Here is a 22,013-nt window from a genome sequence, read left to right on the forward strand (position 1 = left end):
ATAACTCAGTATGCCTGAATATTTGTTCAATTTTAAGAAAACACAACAAACAGACACTTTTCCTGAGAAGACTCTTGCATTACTTAACGATGCCAAACAAACTGTCAGAACATGGATTAGACAAACTTTCAAAGGCATGCTTTTGAGCAGTGGATATCTATCAGCTGTCAGCTTCACTAATGAGATTGAGGTAAGCAGAATAAATATGATCATACAAAATGGTAGATTCCCTCTGTGTCTATATAGTTTATTATAATGATGTTTTTGTTCTGCTTTACAGATGTGGAATAACATAATTGCCATAGATTTCATGAGTAAGGACTTCACTAAAGAATGGAGAGAGACCTTCACACGAGACTTTGAGGGGAAATATCAAAAGGTATTAATTACACAGTTGTGGTATACGTGTCTATGTCTCGCAACAATAATTACAACTTATAATAGTAGATATCTAGATATCTTTCAAGGAGACTTTCCAGGAGGCTTTTTACAATGCAGATTGTTTCAAAGCAGCTTCATAGTGATAACAGGAAATTAATGCAACAGAATATGATTCGGCTGTACAGTCGCTCTGGAGAAAACGATGATGTTATCCAGCTCATTTCAATTATCATATAGTGTCAATAGCGGGCAGATCGGTAATACTTAGTGGATCAATGTGTCTTTCTGTATTTGTAAATGCAATACTATTTGTTTTTACTGTTATTAGGAAGATCATCTCGATCAAATTGAGGTTTATTGCTCAAAGATTGAGGAACTTAATGGATCCCAGCATTTTTTGGTGGGCAGTATAGAGAAGTGTGCTCTCCAGGCTGTTACCACAATTTGCCAGGTAAAGGTCTTACACTTCATTCTCACTGATTAAAACACACATAGATTAGAACATTTGATAAAATGGCTTGTCCAGTCTGATGATTATTCGTACCCACAGAATTTATTTAGTAAATACAGAAAATATTTCACATTATAAGTTCTATGCATTTTAATAATAACAATATTATACTAATGATAATACTAATATTTTATTTATAATGTATGTTTCTCATGCCCGAAACACTACAAAATAAATATATTATACATTTGCATATTATATATGTGGTATTGCATATGGGAAGCATATAAATCTGTACAGACCTCTTTTTTAACAGTCTAAATCTGAGGGGAAACTTTTTGAGAGATTCAATAAATTACGGATAAACTGGAAATTTGGAAAGCTTGTGTCTACCATCATTCTAAAGTCCTGGCCAAGAGATGACAAAGGAACTTATCTGGAGGAAGAAGAATTTGTTCTCAAACATCTTCTGGGCTGGACAGCAGCCAAAAATATCTTTCAGCTTCATGGTAATGATATGGCTTCCCTTCACATGGCTTTTTATGTTTAAAGACAGAAACCGTGTGATGACGGATATATTATTTATGTTCTGGCTGCAGGTGCTGATGAAAAACTGATCGATCAGCTTTCTGATGAAGCTAAAGAGAAATTAGCCATGGCAACATCATTATTCACAAACATTGTAGATCAACTTGTAACAGGGAATATAAAGATAAAGCTACTCAATCTCATTCTGCAGAAGAGTAATGCGTTCTTTGAGCTGCTTAATTTAGGTAAAATACCTCAGACAGGAGATTTTACCCTTTTAACACTATAATGTGAAGAGTCATGACCCTACTGTTTTTCCAGAGGTTTTTTGTGAAAATGAACAATACAAGGATGCCAATGCCATGAAGAGGCTTCTTCAGTCTAGACGAGAGGAGGTGAAGGCTATCAATCATGAGAGTGCATTGGTGGATGCTCTCATTACAATGTGCCGTAGTCTAGAGGAGCATGTGAATGGTAAAAGCTATCTATTGAGCACCTGATAACAATAGATTGCTTTAATGCAGAGATTAATATTATACTATTTGTGTGATTTACAGTTGATTTTGAAGGCTTGGAAGAAAAACACCATATTGACATAGATGAGATGGACCTGGATGAGTTCATGGAAGTTCATTTATTAAATCAAATTCGCTCTCCAGTGTCAAGAGTCGCCTACTTTGAGCTTGATGATGATGTTCGATCTATGGCAGAGGTCCTAAATGTCTATAAAGACAGCTTCATTTTCAAAACGTGTTGGGTGAATGAGGCAGAAGAGTTTGCAGAGAGTGCCAGTGAGGAGGAATCAGATATCACGCTTGAAGATCTTAACAGTGAAATATTCGTACCATGTTATGATGCCTACAGAAACATATACACGATGCTGAAAGATGGTAATATAACTTTTAAAAAGGTTGATGAAACATTCAAAGCCTACAAGGGAAAGTATGAAGATCTGGAAGCGGAAGTTGCAATCATGTGCAAGCTGAATCTCAGTGATGACCAGCGCTGGGTCCAGACAAGAATCCAGCAGATTGAGCAATACCATGAGCTTTATCTGGCTGTAGAGTCAGCTCAGGTGGTCAAGATGGTCAAACAGACGCTCGGCCTACAAGGGGACTTTCAAGTCTTGGAGAAGTTGCTTGTTACTGTAAGTCTTTTAATTTTTGTCAATATGCTTCCTGTTGTTAAATAAAAGGATTTTGATTTTAAAATAAGTAATGGATATGGTAAACCTATGAGGCTTTCTTCCCTTTAGACACAGTTGGATTTTAAACAAGAGCGTCTTGACAGCATTGACAATGAGTTGATGCAGGCGAAAACTGTACTTGTGGACATTACAGATTCCCGGAGACTATGCCTTCATGAGCTTGGCCTCAGAAAGAATTTTGTTATATGGGTTAAAGAGGCTCTTGAAGGTAAATTATAGGTTTTGCACTGGTAATTGAGTGAGATTTGCTTTCAAAAGAGCATTAGAAATGATAAAATGTTAATCCTTATTATCACTACAGACATCAATGAGTTGAAAGTCTTTGTGGATTTGGCTTCTATCTCTGCCGGAGAGAATGATTTGGATGTGGATCGTGTGGCCTGTTTTCACGATGCAGTACTTGGCTACTCCTCAATGCTCTATGATTTGAAGCCAGATGCTGACTTTAGGCTTTTTAAAGATATTCTGAAAAAACTGTGGAAGGCACTTGACAATGACCCCAACCTCCCCAAAAAATTGGTAAGAGTATCTACTAGCATTGATAACCAAAGGAAGAAAATCTGATTTTTGTTCACCAATATTTTTTCTGTTTCAGTGTGACTCTGCAAGACACATCGAATGGTTGAAGACCGTCAAGGACAGCCATGGGTCAGTGGAATTGTCCTCTCTATCTCTGGCATCAGCTATTAACACAAACGGCATCTACATTATCAGTGCTCAAAATCAAAAGAAGGTTTGTCATTACTGTTTGAGTTCAAAAAGATATACATGCACACAGAAATGTTGAAAAACTCATGAATATTTGCTAACTTTGTGCAGGATTTTCGACTAAAATCAGTTTAAAGTGGTGTGTTTTGGAACATTCTAACTGGTATCTAGTTGGTCCAAGCTGGACGTTCATCTTGGTCAGGGGCCCAGTCTGAAACTGCTTCATTGGGCTGTGATTATGGGGCATGTTTCAACCGAACCAGGAAAGACCTCAATTGGACAGACCGACAACCAATCAGAGCAATGAAGCGACGTCAACAGAGCTCAACTGCACTGTGTTGCCAAGTCCGTGTTTTTTTTCCGCGGGTTGTTTTCTACGTCCGCGGGTTGCGGAGACTTTTATGTGATATATAGACCCATGAGTGCGAATTTTAGCAGGCAACCTTGCCAAAATAACACACATTTTACCATTACAAACACCATTTTTCTCCGGAGAACTCCAGAGAAGCTATTGTTTAGGGCTAGTAGTTGGCGGGTTTTGTTGTAAAAACTTGTCAACCCTGTCTGCATGCGCGCTGGAATAAACGATCTTTGTGTATCATTAAATTCTTTTATTTTTTTACAACACCAGCAGAGTACTTACCCAACATGATCATCATTTTTGAGAGAAATTGTGAAGGTGAATGCATATACAAACAAGCTCTCCGTTTAAGATTTGAACAAATATAATCCAAGCCCCTTTGATGACGTGCATGATTACGTTACTGTTGATCATCTGTCCGTCATTGTCTAGCCCACCCTGATGATTTCATTGGTCCGAACAGTTTCTGTTCAGGCATAATTACTCCTCTATGGAGCAAGGCCAGACCGAACTGCCCGACCTAAAGATTTTGTGGCCGGGGCTGAGTTCGGCTGGCATCCAGGCTAGGATTTTGTTATTCCAAGCTAGTTTAGCCAATTAACAAGCTAAACTATCAGCAAATAGAGACCTGGTCATCAAGGTACTTGCTTCAAAAAAAGATCAGGCGGGATGAAAAGTGGTCATGCTGATTTTTGAAAATTGCAGCTGATTTGTTGCTAGCAACTTACTAACAAATAGTTGTTTCTACTGAGCAGAACAGTACATTTCATTACAGTGGGCAATTTAACAACCTGGATCAGAAGTATTGTACTGTACTGCTCTGTGGAAATGAGGCATTACTAGCTTGGAGCAGCTACAAATCCAGTTATTAGGGTCCAAAACACAAGAAACAAAAGAACTTAAGATACAATTTTTTAGAAGCGTTTCCTTCAGGAAGAATGAGTTGCCATATTAACATGATTCTTATTTTTATCATCTGTCTTTATCCTTATCGAATAGCCTAATTGATGCAGATAATATTGCGTAAATATCAACCCATGAATATTGGCTTTTTTCAGTTATGCTTGGAAAATATTCTGAAGCTTCAAATTGTGGAAGAGCATGATGAGGGCTGTGAGATACGCATTTATTCTCTTGAAGACCTTCGGGATCTTCAGAATAAACTGATGCTTATGTCTGGCAAAGGAGATCAAGGCCAGTGTGAAGTCGATCAGTTTGCAGAGGTGACCTTTCAGATTTTAGCTGTTTTATTCTGTTATTTTTCACCATGGCTATTGTAATTATCAGTGAATTAACTTATTCCCTGTTTCCAGGTCTTTGCCAGTGTACAGAGGTTGGCCACTGCATTTATTGATTTGTTTGCTGCTGGAAATCCTTTGTTCAGACATTGGGAGGCAAAAATCAACTGTAATAGTAAAGATGCATGCATCATAATGGACTTCAATTTAGGGAGTGTTGTCAGTGCCATCATGGTGGAAGGGGATGTCACAGAACAGTTGCCTAAAGTCTGCAAGAAAATAGAGCGCTGCCTATGCTTCTGGAAAGCTTTTATGGACAAGCAGAGATCTCAGCATTACTACTTAAACTATTACACTGCAGAACAAGTAGTCTACATGTGCCGTCAGCTTAGCCAGAAAAATGTGACTGAAATGGAAGATCAAGTTCTGATGATGCTCTCCTTTATCAAACCTAACTGCTCCACTTCAGATTTAAGACAGGCTAGGCACAGGCTTCAGTATGAAGTCATTAAGAAAGGTCCTGAGCAAAATGATGACTTGGACTTCCAAACGTTTGTTGAAGTCCCCTGTGTGATTGAAAGTGATCGTACTGAGGAGATAGGCCCATCAATTGATGACTTGGAAAGTCAGTTGGGGCATGCAAATGGGTCAGAAAAGCTAGATGTGATTTGGAATGCTTACATGCGAGACATGAAGAATTTTCTGCAAGACTCCCTTGATGTCAGTAGTCTTGGATATCTTCTTGAAATTTTGGCCAACAGCCCCCCTGAAAATGAGGGTGATTGGTACTCACAGGATGAGAGAAGGAGGAACATTCAGAGAGAACTTCCTAACGGAATGGCCATTGGAAGACCAAATCTGATCATCTGTCCTTCTGAAGAAATTCTGATATCCTGCATTTCAATTTACATGAGCAGCAAGAATGAGCCTCTACCAACATATGACGAAGTACTGCTCTGTAGTGCTTCCACTCCATATGAAGAAGTAGAACTTTTCCTCAGGCGCTGTCTTTCTGCCGGCTACAGGGGAAAGAAGATATATACAATGCTTTATGTGGACCAACTTTCCTATGAAGTGAGCTACAAAGTGGAGCAATTTTTCCAGCATCAAAATGCACAGAGCAGAAATGATTACAGGCTGGTGTTGGTCTGCAGCTCTAATAGAGAACATGCGTACCTTCCTTCAGCTTTTAGTCAATTTAGATTGCACTTGATTCCCCAGGAAACAACAATCAGTATTCAGCGATACCTTGCTAGGCATTTTACAGTCCCAGCTGACATATCCAGTGCTGCTGCTGTGTTCAAAAACAGACAATATGTGGGAATTGTATCCTCAGAACGATCAGGAGTTGGTGAGTATAGATTTAAGCAATGGATTTAAATTGGTTCCTTTGCAGAATTCATGTTAGTTGGCTTACAGGAAAAGAGAGACTGTTTTCTGTGCATGTATAAATATTTAAACAAAATTGCAAGACATGTAAGATGCAGAATTATATCTATTTGGTTCATTTTAGGAAAATCACTTTACATTCAAAGAATGTATGAGAAAGTAAAGATTACCAGGAAGCCCTCGCAGTTGAAGTGCATCAGGTTAATTGACTCAAGAATTGATGAAAACATCATCCTTCGGTCCTTGCTCAACAGCCCCAAGAAAAAGGAGCTTTCGGTCTATCATTTTGATGTCACCACCATGGTATCAACCTGATTTTACTTTATGTATTTATTTATTTATTTAATTTGATGAACAAATAAAAAATAAATCTTGCTGCCTTTTTTAAATATATTTTACATATTTGCAGGTAAAAAAAGGACTTCATGAATTTCTGTTCAGGCTGTTGATCCTTGGATACCTCATGGACACAGAAGGAAACATGTGGAAAAGCAGTAATAAGTACTTGTATGTCATTGAGATCCTGAGACCGGATGCCAGCACATCCCGAAATGCTGTAAGTAAATGGTTATAAATAATTTAATTTAATCACATAGAATTAAGGATTTTTTTGTCACTAATCAGACAAATGCCTCGTGAATTTATTTGCCTTTTTCTTGGTAGGGTGCAAAAGTTCCGTCTGCTTTTTTGGATGTGTTTCCAAGTGTCTACTGCCGTCCACCCAAAAAGGTACTTGAATTGGAAATGAGAATCCAGGAAGATGGATCAATAATGAAGGATGAAGATCCCCTTATGGATGACCAAGAGTTCAGAAGTGAGGCCTACCAGCGACCTTATCAGTACCTGAAACGTTTCTACAATGGTGAAAATTTGGATGCCTTCATGTATAATGGAGTCGAGGGCACTCATGTGGAATGCCTACAGATGCTGTTTGTGTACTGCGGCATCATAGACCCCTCTTGGGCAGAGTTGAGAAATTTTGCCTGGTTCCTGAACTTACAACTTCGGGATTGTGAGAGAACGGTTTTCTGTGATGTGTCTTTCATAGGGGATACTCTGATGGGATTCAAAAATTTTGTCGTTGATTTCATGATTCTCATGGCAAAGGATTTTGCCACTCCTTCACTAAGTATATCTGACCAGAGTCCAGGGAGACTGTACAATGAGCTTTCTTCTGCCAACGAAGAGGATTTGGCTCCCTTTAGGATAAGAAAACGATGGGAGTCAGAACCACACCCATACATTTTCTTCAATGATGACCGTGAGTCCATGACATTCATTGGCTTTCATCTTCAGCCAAATGCACAGAATGGGATCGATGCTATTGATCCATCAACAAAAAGAGTGATCAAGCAGAACATCATGACCAATGAGCTCTATGAGGGCCTTAAACTGCAGAGGGTTCCTTTCAATATCGATTTTGACCAGCTTCCAAGATGGGAGAAAATTGAGAGACTTTCCAGGGTGTTGGGAATACAGTGGCCTCTTGATCCAGATGAAACATACGAGCTCACCACAGACAACATATTAAAAATCTTGGCAATTCACATGCGCTTCCGCTGTGGGATTCCTGTTATAATCATGGGTGAGACAGGATGTGGGAAGACCAGGCTAATCAAATTCCTTTGTGAGATGCACAGAAGTGGAGTTGCCACTGAAAACATGAAACTAGTCAAGGTTCATGGAGGGACAAATTCAGACATGATTTACACCAAAGTAAGAGATGCAGAGGCCATGGCGTTAAGAAACAAGCTGGATTATGGGTTTGACTCTGTGTTGTTTTTTGATGAAGCAAACACAACAGAGGCCATTAGCAGCATTAAGGAAATCCTCTGTGACAACACTGCTGATGGACAACATTTGACAAGTAACACTGGCTTGCAAATCATTGCTGCTTGCAACCCTTACAGGAAACACACAGATGTAATGATCAAGAGATTGGAGTCCGCTGGTTTGGGATACAGAGTACGTGCTGAGGAAACAGATGAAAAACTTGGATCCATTCCACTTCGCCAGCTAGTGTACAGAGTGCAGGCTTTACCACCTAGCATGATTCCACTAGTTTGGGACTTTGGACAGCTCAATGACCATACTGAGAAAATGTACATCAAGCAAATAGTCGAAAGGGTAGTTGAAACCCATTCCATTAGTTCAGATTACATCGCAATCATCACCAATGTTCTTTCAGCCTCACAGAGGTATATGCGAACAAGACAGGATGAATGTAGTTTTGTGAGTCTGAGGGATGTGGAGCGCTGCATGCAAGTCTTTAGCTGGTTCTACAAAAACCACCCAATGATACTTTCAGAGCTTGACCAGTTTGAGAGTATCCAGCGGGCAGAGAGAAATGATCCACATCAGAGGAATACTGATGAGAAAAACCCAATTCTTTGGTCATTACTTATGGCTGTTGGTGTGTGTTATCATGCCTGCTTGGAGGAAAAAGAGAAATACAGAAGGAAAATTTGCAGTCACCTTCCAGAGACCTACAGCCCAGAGAAAGTGAGGCAGGAGATTTTGGTAATTCAGGATCTTTTTCTGAGTGGAGTTCCATTGGGGGAAACCATTGCTCGGAACAATGCATTGAAGGAAAACGTCTTCATGATGGTGATTTGCATTGAACTACGAATTCCTCTCTTTTTGGTTGGAAAACCCGGAAGCTCCAAGTCCTTGTCTAAAACGCTGGTTGCAGATGGCATGCAAGGACAAGCAGCCCATTCGGATTTGTTTCGGAAACTGAAGCAGATCCACCTTGTTTCCTTTCAGTGCAGTCCTCATTCTACACCAGAGGGGATCATCAATACATTCAAGCAATGCGCTCGTTTTCAGGAAGGCAAGAATCTAACAGAGTATGTCTCAGTGGTGGTGCTAGATGAGATAGGCTTGGCTGAAGATTCACAGAAAATGCCATTGAAAACTTTACATCCTTTGCTGGAAGAGGGGTGCATAGATGATCAGCCAGTACCCCACAAGAAGGTGGGATTCATCGGTATCTCGAACTGGGCTTTGGACCCAGCCAAGATGAACAGAGGGATATTTGTTTCCCGTGGCGATCCTGATGAGAAGGAGTTGATTGAGAGTGCAAAAGGAATATGTTCCTCGGATGCCATGATCCTTGAAAGGGTGAGAGATTTCTTTCAGCCATTTGCCCGTGCTTACCTGAACATCTGTAAGAAGCAGGGAAGAGGTTTCTTTGGTCTGCGAGACTATTACAGCTTGATAAAGATGATGTTTGCTGTTGTCAAAGCTTGTAATCAGAAGCCTAGCGTAGAACATATTGTGAAGGCTGTGCTGAGGAACTTCAGTGGCAAGGATAATGTGGATGCTGTCACAGTTTTCACCAGCAGACTAAATATCCAAATGAAGCTTGAGAATATCAGTGCCATTGAGCTTGTAAGAGAGAACATCACATCCATTGGCCAAGACGAGGAATGCAGATACCTGCTTGTTCTGACCAAAAACTATGCAGCCCTTCGAATTCTACAGCAGACATTTTTTTCAGACCAATGCCAACCAGAGATTATCTTTGGTTCAAGCTTTCCAAAAGACCAGGAGTATACTCAGATATGCCGCAACATTAACCGTGTTAAGATTTGTATGGAAACTGGTCAAACCATCGTGCTTCTGAACTTGCAGAACTTGTACGAAAGCTTGTATGATGCTCTGAACCAGTATTACGTTAGCCTTGGAGGTCAGAAATATGTGGATTTGGGGCTTGGAACCCATCGAGTCAAATGCAGAGTGCACAAGGATTTCAGGCTCATTGTCATTGAGGAGAAGGACGTTGTGTACAAGCAGTTTCCCATTCCATTGATCAACAGATTGGAGAAACATTATCTTGACATCAATACTGTACTAAAGACTGAGCAAAAGGACCTTGTTGACAAGCTTGAACAATGGGTTCAATGCTTCATTTCTGCTAGAAGCAAGCACTTAACTACTCCCCAAGCACGCAGATATCATCCAGCTGATGCTTTCGTTGGCTACCACTCAGACACATGTGCATCTGTTGTCCTGCAAGTGACAGAGCAACTCAAAGGGAAAATGGAGCTCTTGGATCCTAGACTCTTGGATGAGGCCAAACTGATCCTTCTGAACTGTGCAACACCAGATGCCGTGATTCGGCTAGAATGCACTTCCCTCTCCAGTGTAGAAAGTGACGACTTGTCAAGGGTTTACTTTGAAGAGCAGAAGCATAGCTCCCTTGCTGATTTCATCCTTTCTCACACACAGCAAGCAGGGCCTGGCAATGGCTTTTTCACAGAGGTAAAGAAATACTTTGACTATTACTCTAGAATAGTGGTTCTAATTCAAGGGATGACAATATGGTTTAAAACAACCATTAAAATAAGCCAAGTCAGCTATAATTTAAATGGGTATTTCATATTTTAATTTATTCCTTTGTCATTTTTAAGGTCTTGGAAAACCTGGATATATGAGTTTTAAAAGTGTGATTTATATACCTGGAAAAAGTAAAGGAAATGTATACAATTTTCACAATTTCTATAATGATTATTATTTTTATCCTGGCTATGTCAAGATGTAAGATATTTGGTTGGGTGGAATCCGCTAAAAAATTGAATAAAATTAAAAGAAAAATAAGCTTTGTCATGTCACCAAAATATCTTAGTCTAAATGGAGGACAGATGGGGCTTTGGAGACAAGAACCACTACTCTAGAAAAATCCATACATTTTCAGTCTTTGAAAAAAAAAACATTGTGCACTAAACTTGCAACTTTTTCCTAATCCTTAGGTGACTACCTTCTCAAGGCTTCTGACCGCAGCTGAAACTGAGCAGCTACAGAACGTGGTTCAAAACGTAGAGCTACTCTCTCTACAGCAGTTTGACACCGAACACTCCTTCCTCAAGAAAATCAAGTATTCACAATATCACTACATTATATCACATCACAATAAAAAAACCATGCTTATTCTTAATTAAATCAATGAAACCCCTTTTTTTCTGTATTCAGAAATTATCTGGAAAACACCACCGGGGACAAGATACTTATCATCCAAACAGATTTTGATGAAGGCTCCCCAAGTTTAAATGTCATTGCATCTGCGAAGTGAGTTGAATGTGGCACATTTAGTTTGTTCAGTAAATGCAATGAAAGCATGATTTGAACTTAAAATGTGTTTCTAGGTATTCTTCTATCAATGAGATCAACAAATTCAGGAAAGAGGGCAATGGAAAGATTTTTATGTACTTCATCACTAAACTACCAAGAATGGACGGTGGAACTTCTTACATTGGATTTCATGGCGGTAAGACAAGTTTGATTGCATCACTGACCAAACTGTTTGTTTTATAGAAAATCTAATTAAAATTTATTTTAATAAGGCCCATGGAAGTCAGTCCACATCGATGACCTCAGAAAATCGAAAGATATTGTCTCTGATATAAAAGCCTTGCAGTGTCTGGCCATCAGCCAGTTGTTTGAAGAGAAAGCAGAGAAAGTGACTGAGCCTGAAGGTAAAATCATTTTATTTTCAAAATTTTGAGAGTTGTCTTTTAAGGATGATCAACAGTCTCAAACAATCCAAATAATTTTGACCGCTTGCAGATATGGAGGTTGAGGAAATGTACGCAGAAGAAGGAGAAGAAGAGAAGATGGAAGTAGAAGACAATAACCTCAACAACAGCAATGTATTTTCAGTACAGGATACTTGTGATACTATTGTTGAGTTCATTTAGCTTCTAGGTTGATACAGTAGGTCATTTTCTTGTGCTCTTTAGGGCTGGGATAATGTTGTGGACACTACAGCGCTGGTGCGTAGCTGTGTTCAGAGTGCAGTTGGCATGCTAAGAGATCAGACAGAGGCGGGAATCCGCAGCACCAAGAGAGTACAAATTCTGCTCACGCTCCTGGCTGACAATGATACTCTACAAGGTGTGACTTTTATTATTTAAAGGAATAGTTCACCCAAAAATTTAATTTATGTTATTAACTCCTCACCCTAATGTTGTTCCACACCCGTAAGACCTCCGTTCATCTTCTGAACACAGTTTAAGATATTTTATATTTAGTCCGTATTCTGTTTCTTCAATGCAATTGTATGTCCAGAAAGGGAATAAAAACATCATCACAGTAGTCCATATGAGACATCAGTGGGTTAATTAGAGTCTCTTGAAGCATCCAAAATACATTTTGGTCCAAAAATAACAAAAACTACGACTTTATTCAGAATTGTCTTCTCTTCCGGGTTTGTTTTCAATCTTCAATTGAAGTTTTATAAACTAATTTCAGGAGAAGCACAGTCAGACAATTAAAGCTAATTAAACACAAGGCTCCGATAATTAAACCTAATTGAACACAAGAGGAGTACATTAAACTAATCAGTTAATCAACGATAGGAGGTATATATAGACAGCCGATTTACCTTCCTGTCATTGACAGTTTCTTAGCATCCCCCCACCACCCCTTCTCCTCACTTACTCCTATAAACATCAAAACAATCATAATACATGCAGTCTAGTTCTAGACTATCTCCATCAAGGGGGATACTCTGGGTTCGGGCAAAAATTTTCGAGCCCAGAGCCCTCCCCGGACAGCACGCCAAATATTCATAATCTTTACTCTATTTAATTGATGTAAGTGTGAACTCGTGAAATAAAGATTCGAATGGTTATGAATCAGCGTATTGATTCATGATTCGGATCGCCAATGTCATGTGATTTTAGCAGTTTGACACACGATCCCAATCATGAATCAATACGCTGATTCATAACCATTTAAATCTTTATTTGAGGATTGAAAACAAACCCGGAAGAGAAGACAATGCTGAATAAAGTCGTAGTTTTTGTTATTTTTGGACCAAAGTGTATTTTCGATATCTTAAACTGTATCTGAAGATGAACGGAGGTCTTACGGGTGTGGAACGACATTAGGGCGAGTCATTAATGACATAATTTTTCGGTAAACTAACCCTTTAATGCTTTTAAGTGGTTACTCATATTTAGATCTTTTTTACCAGGCGAATTTCTGAAAACGTTAAAGAAGCGAATTCATACTCTGTTGATGGCCCACGATGAAAACGCAATCTCTGCCAAGAGCTGGGTTTCCAAGGAAGCTCTAAATATCGATGCCTTGCAAGAGGGTGGAACTTTTAGGTAAGTGTAAGAGAGAGTGTAAATTGCGCAGTATTTTGGATTGTGTTTCAGATGTTTGTGAAACTCTATATCTAATACCTAAAACTATTTTACTTTCAATATTTGTTAATTTTTGTTTTTTAGACATGCTCTGTGGAGGCGAATTCAAGCAGTAGTAACTCCCTTCTTGGCGCAGCTTGTTTCAGTTATGGACCGTAACTGCAATCTAGACCTCTTGCTGGATACAAACTCTGAAGAATCCTTGAAGAAACTGTGGTTGGATATTTTTGGAGATGTCATGTTGCTGAATGTTCCTCACACAAGTGTGAAAAACAAGTATGTTATCATTCGATTTCAAGAGGCATTTTGTCTGCCTTCTGGCCTAAAAAACCTGCTAGTACACTAATGCTCTTAGCTACAGAAGCTTTATTTTGTTTGTTCCACAATATGTGCGTTTACATAGAGCACTGAAATCAGTTTAAAAGTCCAATCCGAAAGAAATTGTAATCGGTTTGAGATGGGTGGGATAAACCTTTTCATGAACCGAAAAAAATCCACAATGTAAACAACCTGATCTGATTACTTTAAGTGTACTTCCTTCTGTGACATGATACAGTACAACGTGTGTGCCTCCACAACTGAAAAGTGTGGCGTGCTCACACCAAAGCTATAATGTTGACGAGAGGAATGTACATTTTTCTGAGGTGTTAAACCTTTTATTTTGAAACAATTTATGAAGATAATGTTAGAATAATGACACAGACATAGCCTAGCTACACCATCTCATCTTGACAGCATATTCCATAAAGCAGGTTATGTGACATACCCACGTATGTTTAAGAGTTAGCGGATAACCTCAATTTTTGTTTCCAAAAAACATCATTCATGGTATAATATAACTAAATTTTTATATAGTTACAGTTATTATGATATATTTATTCCAAAGCACTATTATAACAAGGTAATGTATACATTTTTTAATTAAAATTAAATAGATTTATTATTTATTTATTTATAGTACTTTTAACTATAAATAAGAAAGTACACTTTCGGTCTACTTCTTATATACTTCTAAGAAATATGCTTTATGTACTTCTCAAAAATATATTTAAAATTGCACTTAAGTATACTTGATTTATACTGACAGAAAAGTCTATTTGGCATTTTATCTTGTACTTAGATATATACTTAAAAGCATAATTAAGTATTCAAACTATACTTGGCTTGAAAACTTTTTTTCATAGTTTTACTTTTTCATAGTTTTACAGAACAAACAGATTTGTTCCTAATTATGTGTATCTGAATTTTTGTGTAAGCTAATGCACTGGTAGTGTACATAGGAATTTACTTAAAATTTACTTTCCCCAACTTCGACTGTATTTTCCAGCTATCCATGTTTTCACTGTTATACGTTGCGTTATGACCTCTTTTTGTACAGAATCTCTGGATCAAAATATAGGAGAAGATGATTGTTTATAAAATTAAAGTGCAGTTGAAGGTATGGTTCAAGTATAGAAACTTAATATCTACATTTGAAAGTGCAAAAATAATATATTAATAGTAAATGTTCCTATTAATGTTGTTCTCTTAAAGAAAACACGTATACTTGCAGTATAATCTACTAAAACTAGCAGTTTACTGAGAGTGCACTTCAAAGTGTACTTTCATAAACTAAAAAAATAGTACTACTTGTATTAAAATAGTAAACTACTAGTATACTTATAAGTTCACTTGTAGTACAGATGCAGTACATATGAGAAACCTAGTTTTGCACTTAAAATGTACTGCTGTTACACTTGTTGCAGACTTAAACCTATACTTTTATATACTAAAAGTGGGCCAGTTTAGTAGCAGCACTGAAACACTTACAAGTTTACTACTTTACACATTGATATTAATATACGGACTACATAAAATATACTGTGGTGTGGCAAGCAGCGGGGCGAGGGACCGCGAGAGCGGGCCGGTGATTAACGTTCACGAGTGCCAGCTGCGTGGGACACCGGTCTCGTCTCGCGGCCATGTGACGGGAGCATATAAGGAGGAGCAAGGACAGCGGAACGAGACCGGTGTGCCACGCAGCTGGCACTCGTGAACGTTAATCACCGGCCCGCTCTCGCGGTCCCTCGCCCCGCTGCTTGCCACACCACATATACTATATTTGAACATTACTCAAGTATACTTCATAAAATTAACTTGACTTATACTTCTGTTTCGTAAGGTTATGGCAGTCAGATTTCAGCTATTGGTATTTCAGAGAAAATCAGAAAGTTCACCCAAAAATGAAAATTCTGTCATTAATTCCTCACCCTCATGTCATTCGACACCCGTAAGACCTCCGTTCATCTTCAGAACACAAATGAAGATATTTGTGTTGAAATCCAATGGCTCAGAAAGGCCTTCATTGACACCAATGTCATTTCCTCTCTCAAGACCCATAAAGGCACTAAAGACGTCGTTACAAAGCCCATCTCACTACAGCGGCTCTACAATCATTTTATGAAGAGACGAGAATAGTTTTTGTGCTTCAAAAAACCTAAATAACGACTTGTATAGTGATGGGCCGATTTCAAAACAAAGTTTCGAACTGTTATGAATCAGTGAATCGATACACTGAATACACACAGTATTTTTTTGTTTTATAAATGGTGTGTTAGTAATATGAGCACAATGTGGTGCACAATTCGCGTACACAGGGATGTGTGTAATCGTTTGCAGCAGCACACAAACATATTTAAATATTACAAATAAAAGGATCCTCTATGCAGTCTTTCCATGTAAACAGTGAATCCTCCATGGTGCGAGCACAACTGTCTTTTAAAGGGAATGGGAGATGAGACTCTGATTGTTTTATTGCACGTTACGCCCAAAACACACCCATGACTCATTAAGACACTAGGGACAACCCTTTTGGACCATGTATTGTATTGCATCATGTATTTACCATGTACCATGCGTGCTGACAGTTTTTCTGTCTTTAAAATAGTGCACTTCAGACCATGTGCTCAGATCTTTAAAATAGGGCCCCATATGTTTATAGCCCAATGTTAACATTAATGGCACCTTTTAATAATGCAAGGTAAATCGCTGTCTCAAATGGAAAGCGAGAACATGTTAAATAAGTAAAACAGGATCACATACAATAAATTGCTTAAGCCTTGGCGCCTACATTAGCACACATGTATTGTTCAGCATATTTCTGACATTAAAGCAATGTCATTATTATAACTGAAAACACTCTTATATTTTAACAGCTCGACGATCTTAGTTCAGCACTACATTGCAGTTGACAGGGACATGTGTTCCACCATGCCTTTCAGCTGGAGAATTAAAGATTGTCTAGAGGACCTCTGGGTACATGCTTTGCAGCGAGAAGGTATTTTTGCTTAATTTCTTTCCTTTTCATGCTTTGATTTTTTTTTCCTGAGCAATAAATTATAGTGGTTATTTTTCTTGAGTATTTTGAGTTTTTCCATTCCTTTAACTAATTTATTTACAGTTCAAAGGAGAAAGTAAACAATAATATTTTCGTTGCATTGTTATTGTCATCAGGACACACTCTAAAGCAATTTGAAGAGTTTTTTTGGAAGACCCCCTTGGGCAGGTACATCTCTGAAGCATCCCAAAAGATGCAGATGGAGTTTTTCCACAGGTATCTCCAGGATTTCGTCTCCATGACCATGAACGTAATATCGGAGGTAGACCTTGAGGTGAGGGTCGGACCCTTTTAAAAATACATACAAGCACATCCTTATCAAACTCCTCAAGCTTCCCCTAGTTTCACTTTTATTTTATTTTGAACAAAACTTGTTCATGTTTTGATATAATTGTGTATCTGTTTTTGCATTTTAGCTCTTGTGTGGAGCCCTTACTTGCAGTGTAAATGAGCTTAGAGATGGGCAGGAAGCACATGAGAGTGAAGTCATTTCTCTGCCGTGGGTACATGCTGCCTACCATCATTTCAAGAACCGAATCCAAAACCTCTACAGGATGATCAGTATGCAGCCTCAGATAGCTCAGATGCTCCTAGATAACAGATCTGCTAGAGAGGGCAACGAACTTGTAAGTGATTGTAATTTTCTTCTGCTTCAAAGGTTTGCCGCGAAAATACAGGGATTGGATGTGGATGTTCTACTTTGGTTACTTCCTTCTGACCGTCTTTCTTTTTCTCAGGTGTTGGATGTGTACGCTGCTATGGCCTGTATTGAATACTTGGAGCCCCAGTCTCTAGATGGAGATGTTCAGAGTTTGGCCTGGCTTAGACGTATAAAAAAGCTACAGGTGCCAATTGAGCTGGTCTGCTGTGAGGAGAGTGTACGCCACTATGGAGAGAAAAGCAAACAGTTGGTCACTCACATCCAGTGAGTCATGAGCTCTAAAATATGTTGTCTTATCATCAGTCTTTATCTGTTACCTGTATATTGTTGTTATATTTATTGCATGATAGCACATACAGCTGTTCTGTTCTTTGTCTGTTTATGTGGCTTTGTAACTCTTCTTATTTTATATCATTCATTCTCTGCCTTTTTGACTTCAAGGCCTTCTTTTTTCCACAAAAAATAGGCTTTTTTTTACAATCTTCATTGTTATGTTTCCTCTGGGACTATAATGAAAATTTTAATATATCAATATTCACACAACAGAATACAGTTGTCAGGATAGTTTACCCAAAAATGAAAAAAGCCTATGATTTACTCACCCACAAGTCGTCCTAGGTGTGTGTGACTTTCTTCTTTTAAAAGAATACAATCAGATTTGTAATAATAAATGTCCTGGCTCTTCCAAGCTTTATAATGGCAGTGAATGACAGCCCAAAATGTGAAGCCCAAAGTGCTCCATATGGCTCCGGGGGTTAATAAAGGCCTTCTGAAGTGAATTTGTGTAAGAAAAATATCCATATTTAAAATTTTATAAAGCAAAATATCCAGCTTTCAGTGGACCGCCTTCCGTATTCAACTTACACAGAAAGTGGAACGTGTCTTACAGTTGGCGTTAAGACCCGGCATCATCGTCACGTCAGTTACACTTTTTTCTTAAGTTAAATATGGAAGGCAGTCTGCTGGAAGCTATATATTTTACTTTATAATGTGTTAAATATGGTTGCATTGATATAATATATAACTTACACAGATAAGGCATAATATTATAAACACCTTCCTAATATTGTGTTGGTCCTCGTTTTGCTGCCAAAACAGCCCCACACCCGTCAAGGCATGGACTCCACTAGACCCCTGAAGGTATGCTGTGGTATCTGGGACCAAGATGTTAGCAGCAGATCCTTTAAGTCCTGTAAGTTGTGAGGTGGAGCCTCCATGGATCGGACTTGTTTGTTTAGCACATCCCACAGATGCTCGAGTGGATTGAGATCTGGAGAATTTGGAGGCCAAGTCAACATCACAAACTCATTGTGCTCCTCAAACCATTCCTGAACAATTTTTGCTTTGTGGCAGGAGCATTATCGGCTGAAATAGCCACAGCCACCAGAGAATACCGTTTCCATGAAAGGGTGTACATGGTCTGCAACAATGCTTAGGTAGGGTGTGCTTGTCAAAGTAACATGGATGGCAGGACTCCCAGCAGAACATTGCCCAAAGCATCACACTGCCTCCGCAGCTTGCTTTTTTCCCATAGTGCATCCTGGTGCCATGTGTTCCCCAGGGAAGCGACACACACACACACACACGGCCATCCACGAGATGTTTAAGAAAACGTGATTCCTCAGACCAGGCTGCCTTCTTTCATTGCTCCATGGTCCAGTTCTGAAGCTCACATGCCACTATTGGTGCTTTCAGCGGGGTCAGGGGTCAGCATGGGCACCCTGACTGGTCTGCAGCCCCATACACAACAAACTGAGATGCTCTGTGTATTCTGACACCTTTCTATCAGAACCAGCATTGACTTCTTGATCAATTTGAGTTCCAGTAGCTCGTCTGTTTGATCGGACTATATGGGCCAGCCTTCACTCCCCACGTGCATCAATGAGCCTTGGCCACCCATGACCCTGTCGTCGTTTTCCTGCTTTATTAACTTTGAGGACAAAATGTCCACTTGCTGCCTAATATATCCCACCCACTAACAGGTGCCGTGATGAAGAGATTATCATTGTTATTCACTTCACCTGTCAGTTAATGAAGAAGCAAATAATCTACATAAGAATATGTAAAAGTGGGTCAGGGCCATTAATTCATTTTAATTTGTTCTCAGTTAAGTTCTGAATGACACACAACCCATGGCTGGCTTTCCTGCAAATAAAACTTGTTTACTGTGCTTATCAATATTATCATGTATGATCATTTGCATCATTGCATTATTAATTTTCAGACACGGCTGGCAGCGCATTTACTCTCTGGCCTTGTTTGTGGAGCACATGCTGCTGGGCGTTGGAGACGTGCAGTTGAAACTCAGGCCACTGGTTCTGGAACATACTCGACGCCTAGCACAAGTGAGTCGACTTAAGTTTTTCCTCAAATAGTTCCTTCAGCAGTTTCTTTTCAGCTTATTAATACTCGTATGTTTCCTAAAGGTCCTAGAGAAGAATTCAGACCTCAAAAAGAAGCAACCATTTGAGGCAGTGATCACCGTACTCAAAGCCTGCAAAGATGAAGCATCACAGAGCATTTTTAGGTTTGATTTTATAATAATTATACTTTTTTTTAACAAAGTTAAACAAAAGGCTACTATTATAGGATTGTGGCCATTTGTCTCTACATGGACACCCTTTGTTTTTAATCAGAATTAAATAATTTCCATTGATGAATCCAAGCAAAGTGTTTACATGAACGCTAAATAAAGTGTTTAGGTTTATGTCACAAACTTCAAATGGGATTTGATCCTTTGACATGCGCTCACTGAAGAGATTGTCTGAAGAGACACTGTGCATTCACACTTGTCATGTTTGGTTCGATTAAAACAAACCCTAGTGCGATTGCTTGGTTAGTGCGGTTCATTTGAACATTGTGAACGCTGCCATCTGAAACCTGGTGTGCACCAAACAAGCGGACCGAGACCGCTAAAAAGATGGGTCTCGGTCTGCTTACAAACCAACGCTGGTCCTTACCAAAGACATGTAAACGAACCATATCAACCAAACAAACCGAACTACAAGTGTGAACAGTCTTAGAGAACAGTTTAAACCATCCCTTAACAATCCAGATTAAATTTCATTTGGATTTGGCCAAGTCATTCCCTTTGACTTGGTTACATGCGACTTCAAACAGATTATTAGGGTCTATGTAAATGCAGCTGCTGTTTGTTTACCCAGGTTTGGCATTCAGCTTTGTCCAGTGTGCATGGGAGACCCTCGGGACCCTTTGAGTCTGCCCTGTGACCACATCTACTGCCTATCATGCATCAAACAATGGTTGGTGCCGGGTCAGATGCATTGCCCTCTGTGTGTACAGGAAGTGGCTGATGACTTTGAGCTCAAGGCCTCTGACACAATACGGTAATCAAAATAATTGTCTGTGCTGAATAGTTGTGCTGTGTCTTTCTGATTGCCTCTCTCTCTCTCTCTCTCTATCTCTCTATCTCTCTCTCTCTCTCTCTCTCTCTCTCTCTCTCTCTCCATATTAGTCTTAAATATTATGTTTATTTTGGACAATAGGGGTCTCATCAAGCAAAATGCATCGTTCAGAATGCGATGTAATGCTTTCTTCATTGATCTGGTGTCCACCGTGTGCTTCAAGGACAACACTCCTCCCAGCCAAGACATCATACTCCACCTGTTGTCTCTTCTGATGGTAGAGGCCGGCTCGCTCCCTCAGATCAGAGGTACGTCTGTAATGTGTATGTGTGGAGGATTAGATTCTGCCTAAGATGAATGTATGATCTGAACGCTGTTCCTCATGCTCTCAGGGCAAGACCGCAGGTTCTTGACTAAGGCTCTTTCTCCCTTCGATGACGCTGTGGATAAAAATCCAGTGGTGCGTTCAGTAGTGCTAAAACTCCTACTAAAATACAGGTGAGTGCAGGGCATACCTTTACACAAAGAAAATATATTTTCATATATTTATGGTCAATATATATATAAAGAGCCGGACAGAATTGGAGTACTTGAGAAAAGTTCTTTAGTACAATTTTGTGCTTTACTCGAGTATCATTTTTGGGGAGCACTCATGACTTTACTCAAGTACATTTGAGAGGCAAATGTGTTTGTGTGTTGTGTTTAACACAGTCAGGTTCAAAAGAGGGTGCAAAACATCCTTTAAAACTCTAGCAGAGGTTTGTCAGAGCATTGCCATTGTGCTATTGCCTTGTGGGCAAGTGAGAAATGTTAAATAAAGAAACATGGTAAATAGATGACTTGAAATAGATGAACTCTATGTGGGACATTTCTGTACATACATGTAAGCACTGTGGCAGTAGTAATGCAATATTTAGAAAATGTACTCTTGATACTCAAGTACTTTTACTTAAGTAGTCATCTGACTGTAGTACTTTTTACTTGTACTTGAGTAAAATTTTGCAAGGGTCATCAGTACTTTTACTCAAGTAATGAAACTGTGTACTCTGTCCACCTCTGTATATATATATATATACTGAGAATGATACAGAATAATATATTTTGTTAATATATTACAATATATTGAATTAAACTTTTCATATATTGAAAAAAATATGTTGCAATATGAAAGTGAAATTGACATGTGAAGGCCAA

The 22,013-nt window shown here is 39.0% G+C and overlaps 1 protein-coding gene across 2 annotated transcripts in view; it reads left to right on the forward strand.

The window, feature by feature from the left end:
* rnf213a (ring finger protein 213a) overlaps positions 1 to 22,013 on the forward strand; it is a 78,958-nt gene that overhangs the window by 21,246 nt on the left and 35,699 nt on the right. For both annotated transcript variants that reach the window (XM_067424803.1, XM_067424804.1), the window contains exons 17-48: positions 38 to 190; positions 281 to 379; positions 710 to 832; positions 1,149 to 1,341; positions 1,432 to 1,605; positions 1,682 to 1,834; positions 1,918 to 2,507; positions 2,616 to 2,775; positions 2,869 to 3,086; positions 3,163 to 3,300; positions 4,695 to 4,859; positions 4,950 to 6,225; positions 6,388 to 6,566; positions 6,673 to 6,819; positions 6,927 to 10,529; positions 11,018 to 11,142; positions 11,238 to 11,333; positions 11,411 to 11,532; positions 11,609 to 11,740; positions 11,832 to 11,914; positions 12,005 to 12,158; positions 13,243 to 13,378; positions 13,502 to 13,693; positions 16,612 to 16,733; positions 16,910 to 17,067; positions 17,210 to 17,419; positions 17,531 to 17,718; positions 19,679 to 19,799; positions 19,881 to 19,981; positions 20,619 to 20,801; positions 20,961 to 21,127; positions 21,212 to 21,317. In XM_067424803.1, the coding sequence (XP_067280904.1) occupies positions 38 to 190; positions 281 to 379; positions 710 to 832; positions 1,149 to 1,341; positions 1,432 to 1,605; positions 1,682 to 1,834; positions 1,918 to 2,507; positions 2,616 to 2,775; positions 2,869 to 3,086; positions 3,163 to 3,300; positions 4,695 to 4,859; positions 4,950 to 6,225; positions 6,388 to 6,566; positions 6,673 to 6,819; positions 6,927 to 10,529; positions 11,018 to 11,142; positions 11,238 to 11,333; positions 11,411 to 11,532; positions 11,609 to 11,740; positions 11,832 to 11,914; positions 12,005 to 12,158; positions 13,243 to 13,378; positions 13,502 to 13,693; positions 16,612 to 16,733; positions 16,910 to 17,067; positions 17,210 to 17,419; positions 17,531 to 17,718; positions 19,679 to 19,799; positions 19,881 to 19,981; positions 20,619 to 20,801; positions 20,961 to 21,127; positions 21,212 to 21,317 (9,767 nt within the window). The remainder of the gene's footprint in view (positions 1 to 37; positions 191 to 280; positions 380 to 709; positions 833 to 1,148; positions 1,342 to 1,431; positions 1,606 to 1,681; positions 1,835 to 1,917; positions 2,508 to 2,615; positions 2,776 to 2,868; positions 3,087 to 3,162; positions 3,301 to 4,694; positions 4,860 to 4,949; positions 6,226 to 6,387; positions 6,567 to 6,672; positions 6,820 to 6,926; positions 10,530 to 11,017; positions 11,143 to 11,237; positions 11,334 to 11,410; positions 11,533 to 11,608; positions 11,741 to 11,831; positions 11,915 to 12,004; positions 12,159 to 13,242; positions 13,379 to 13,501; positions 13,694 to 16,611; positions 16,734 to 16,909; positions 17,068 to 17,209; positions 17,420 to 17,530; positions 17,719 to 19,678; positions 19,800 to 19,880; positions 19,982 to 20,618; positions 20,802 to 20,960; positions 21,128 to 21,211; positions 21,318 to 22,013) is intronic.

The sequence above is a fragment of the Pseudorasbora parva genome, chromosome 2 (assembly GCF_024679245.1).
Source record: "Pseudorasbora parva isolate DD20220531a chromosome 2, ASM2467924v1, whole genome shotgun sequence".
Taxonomy (NCBI): Eukaryota; Metazoa; Chordata; class Actinopteri; order Cypriniformes; family Gobionidae; genus Pseudorasbora; species Pseudorasbora parva.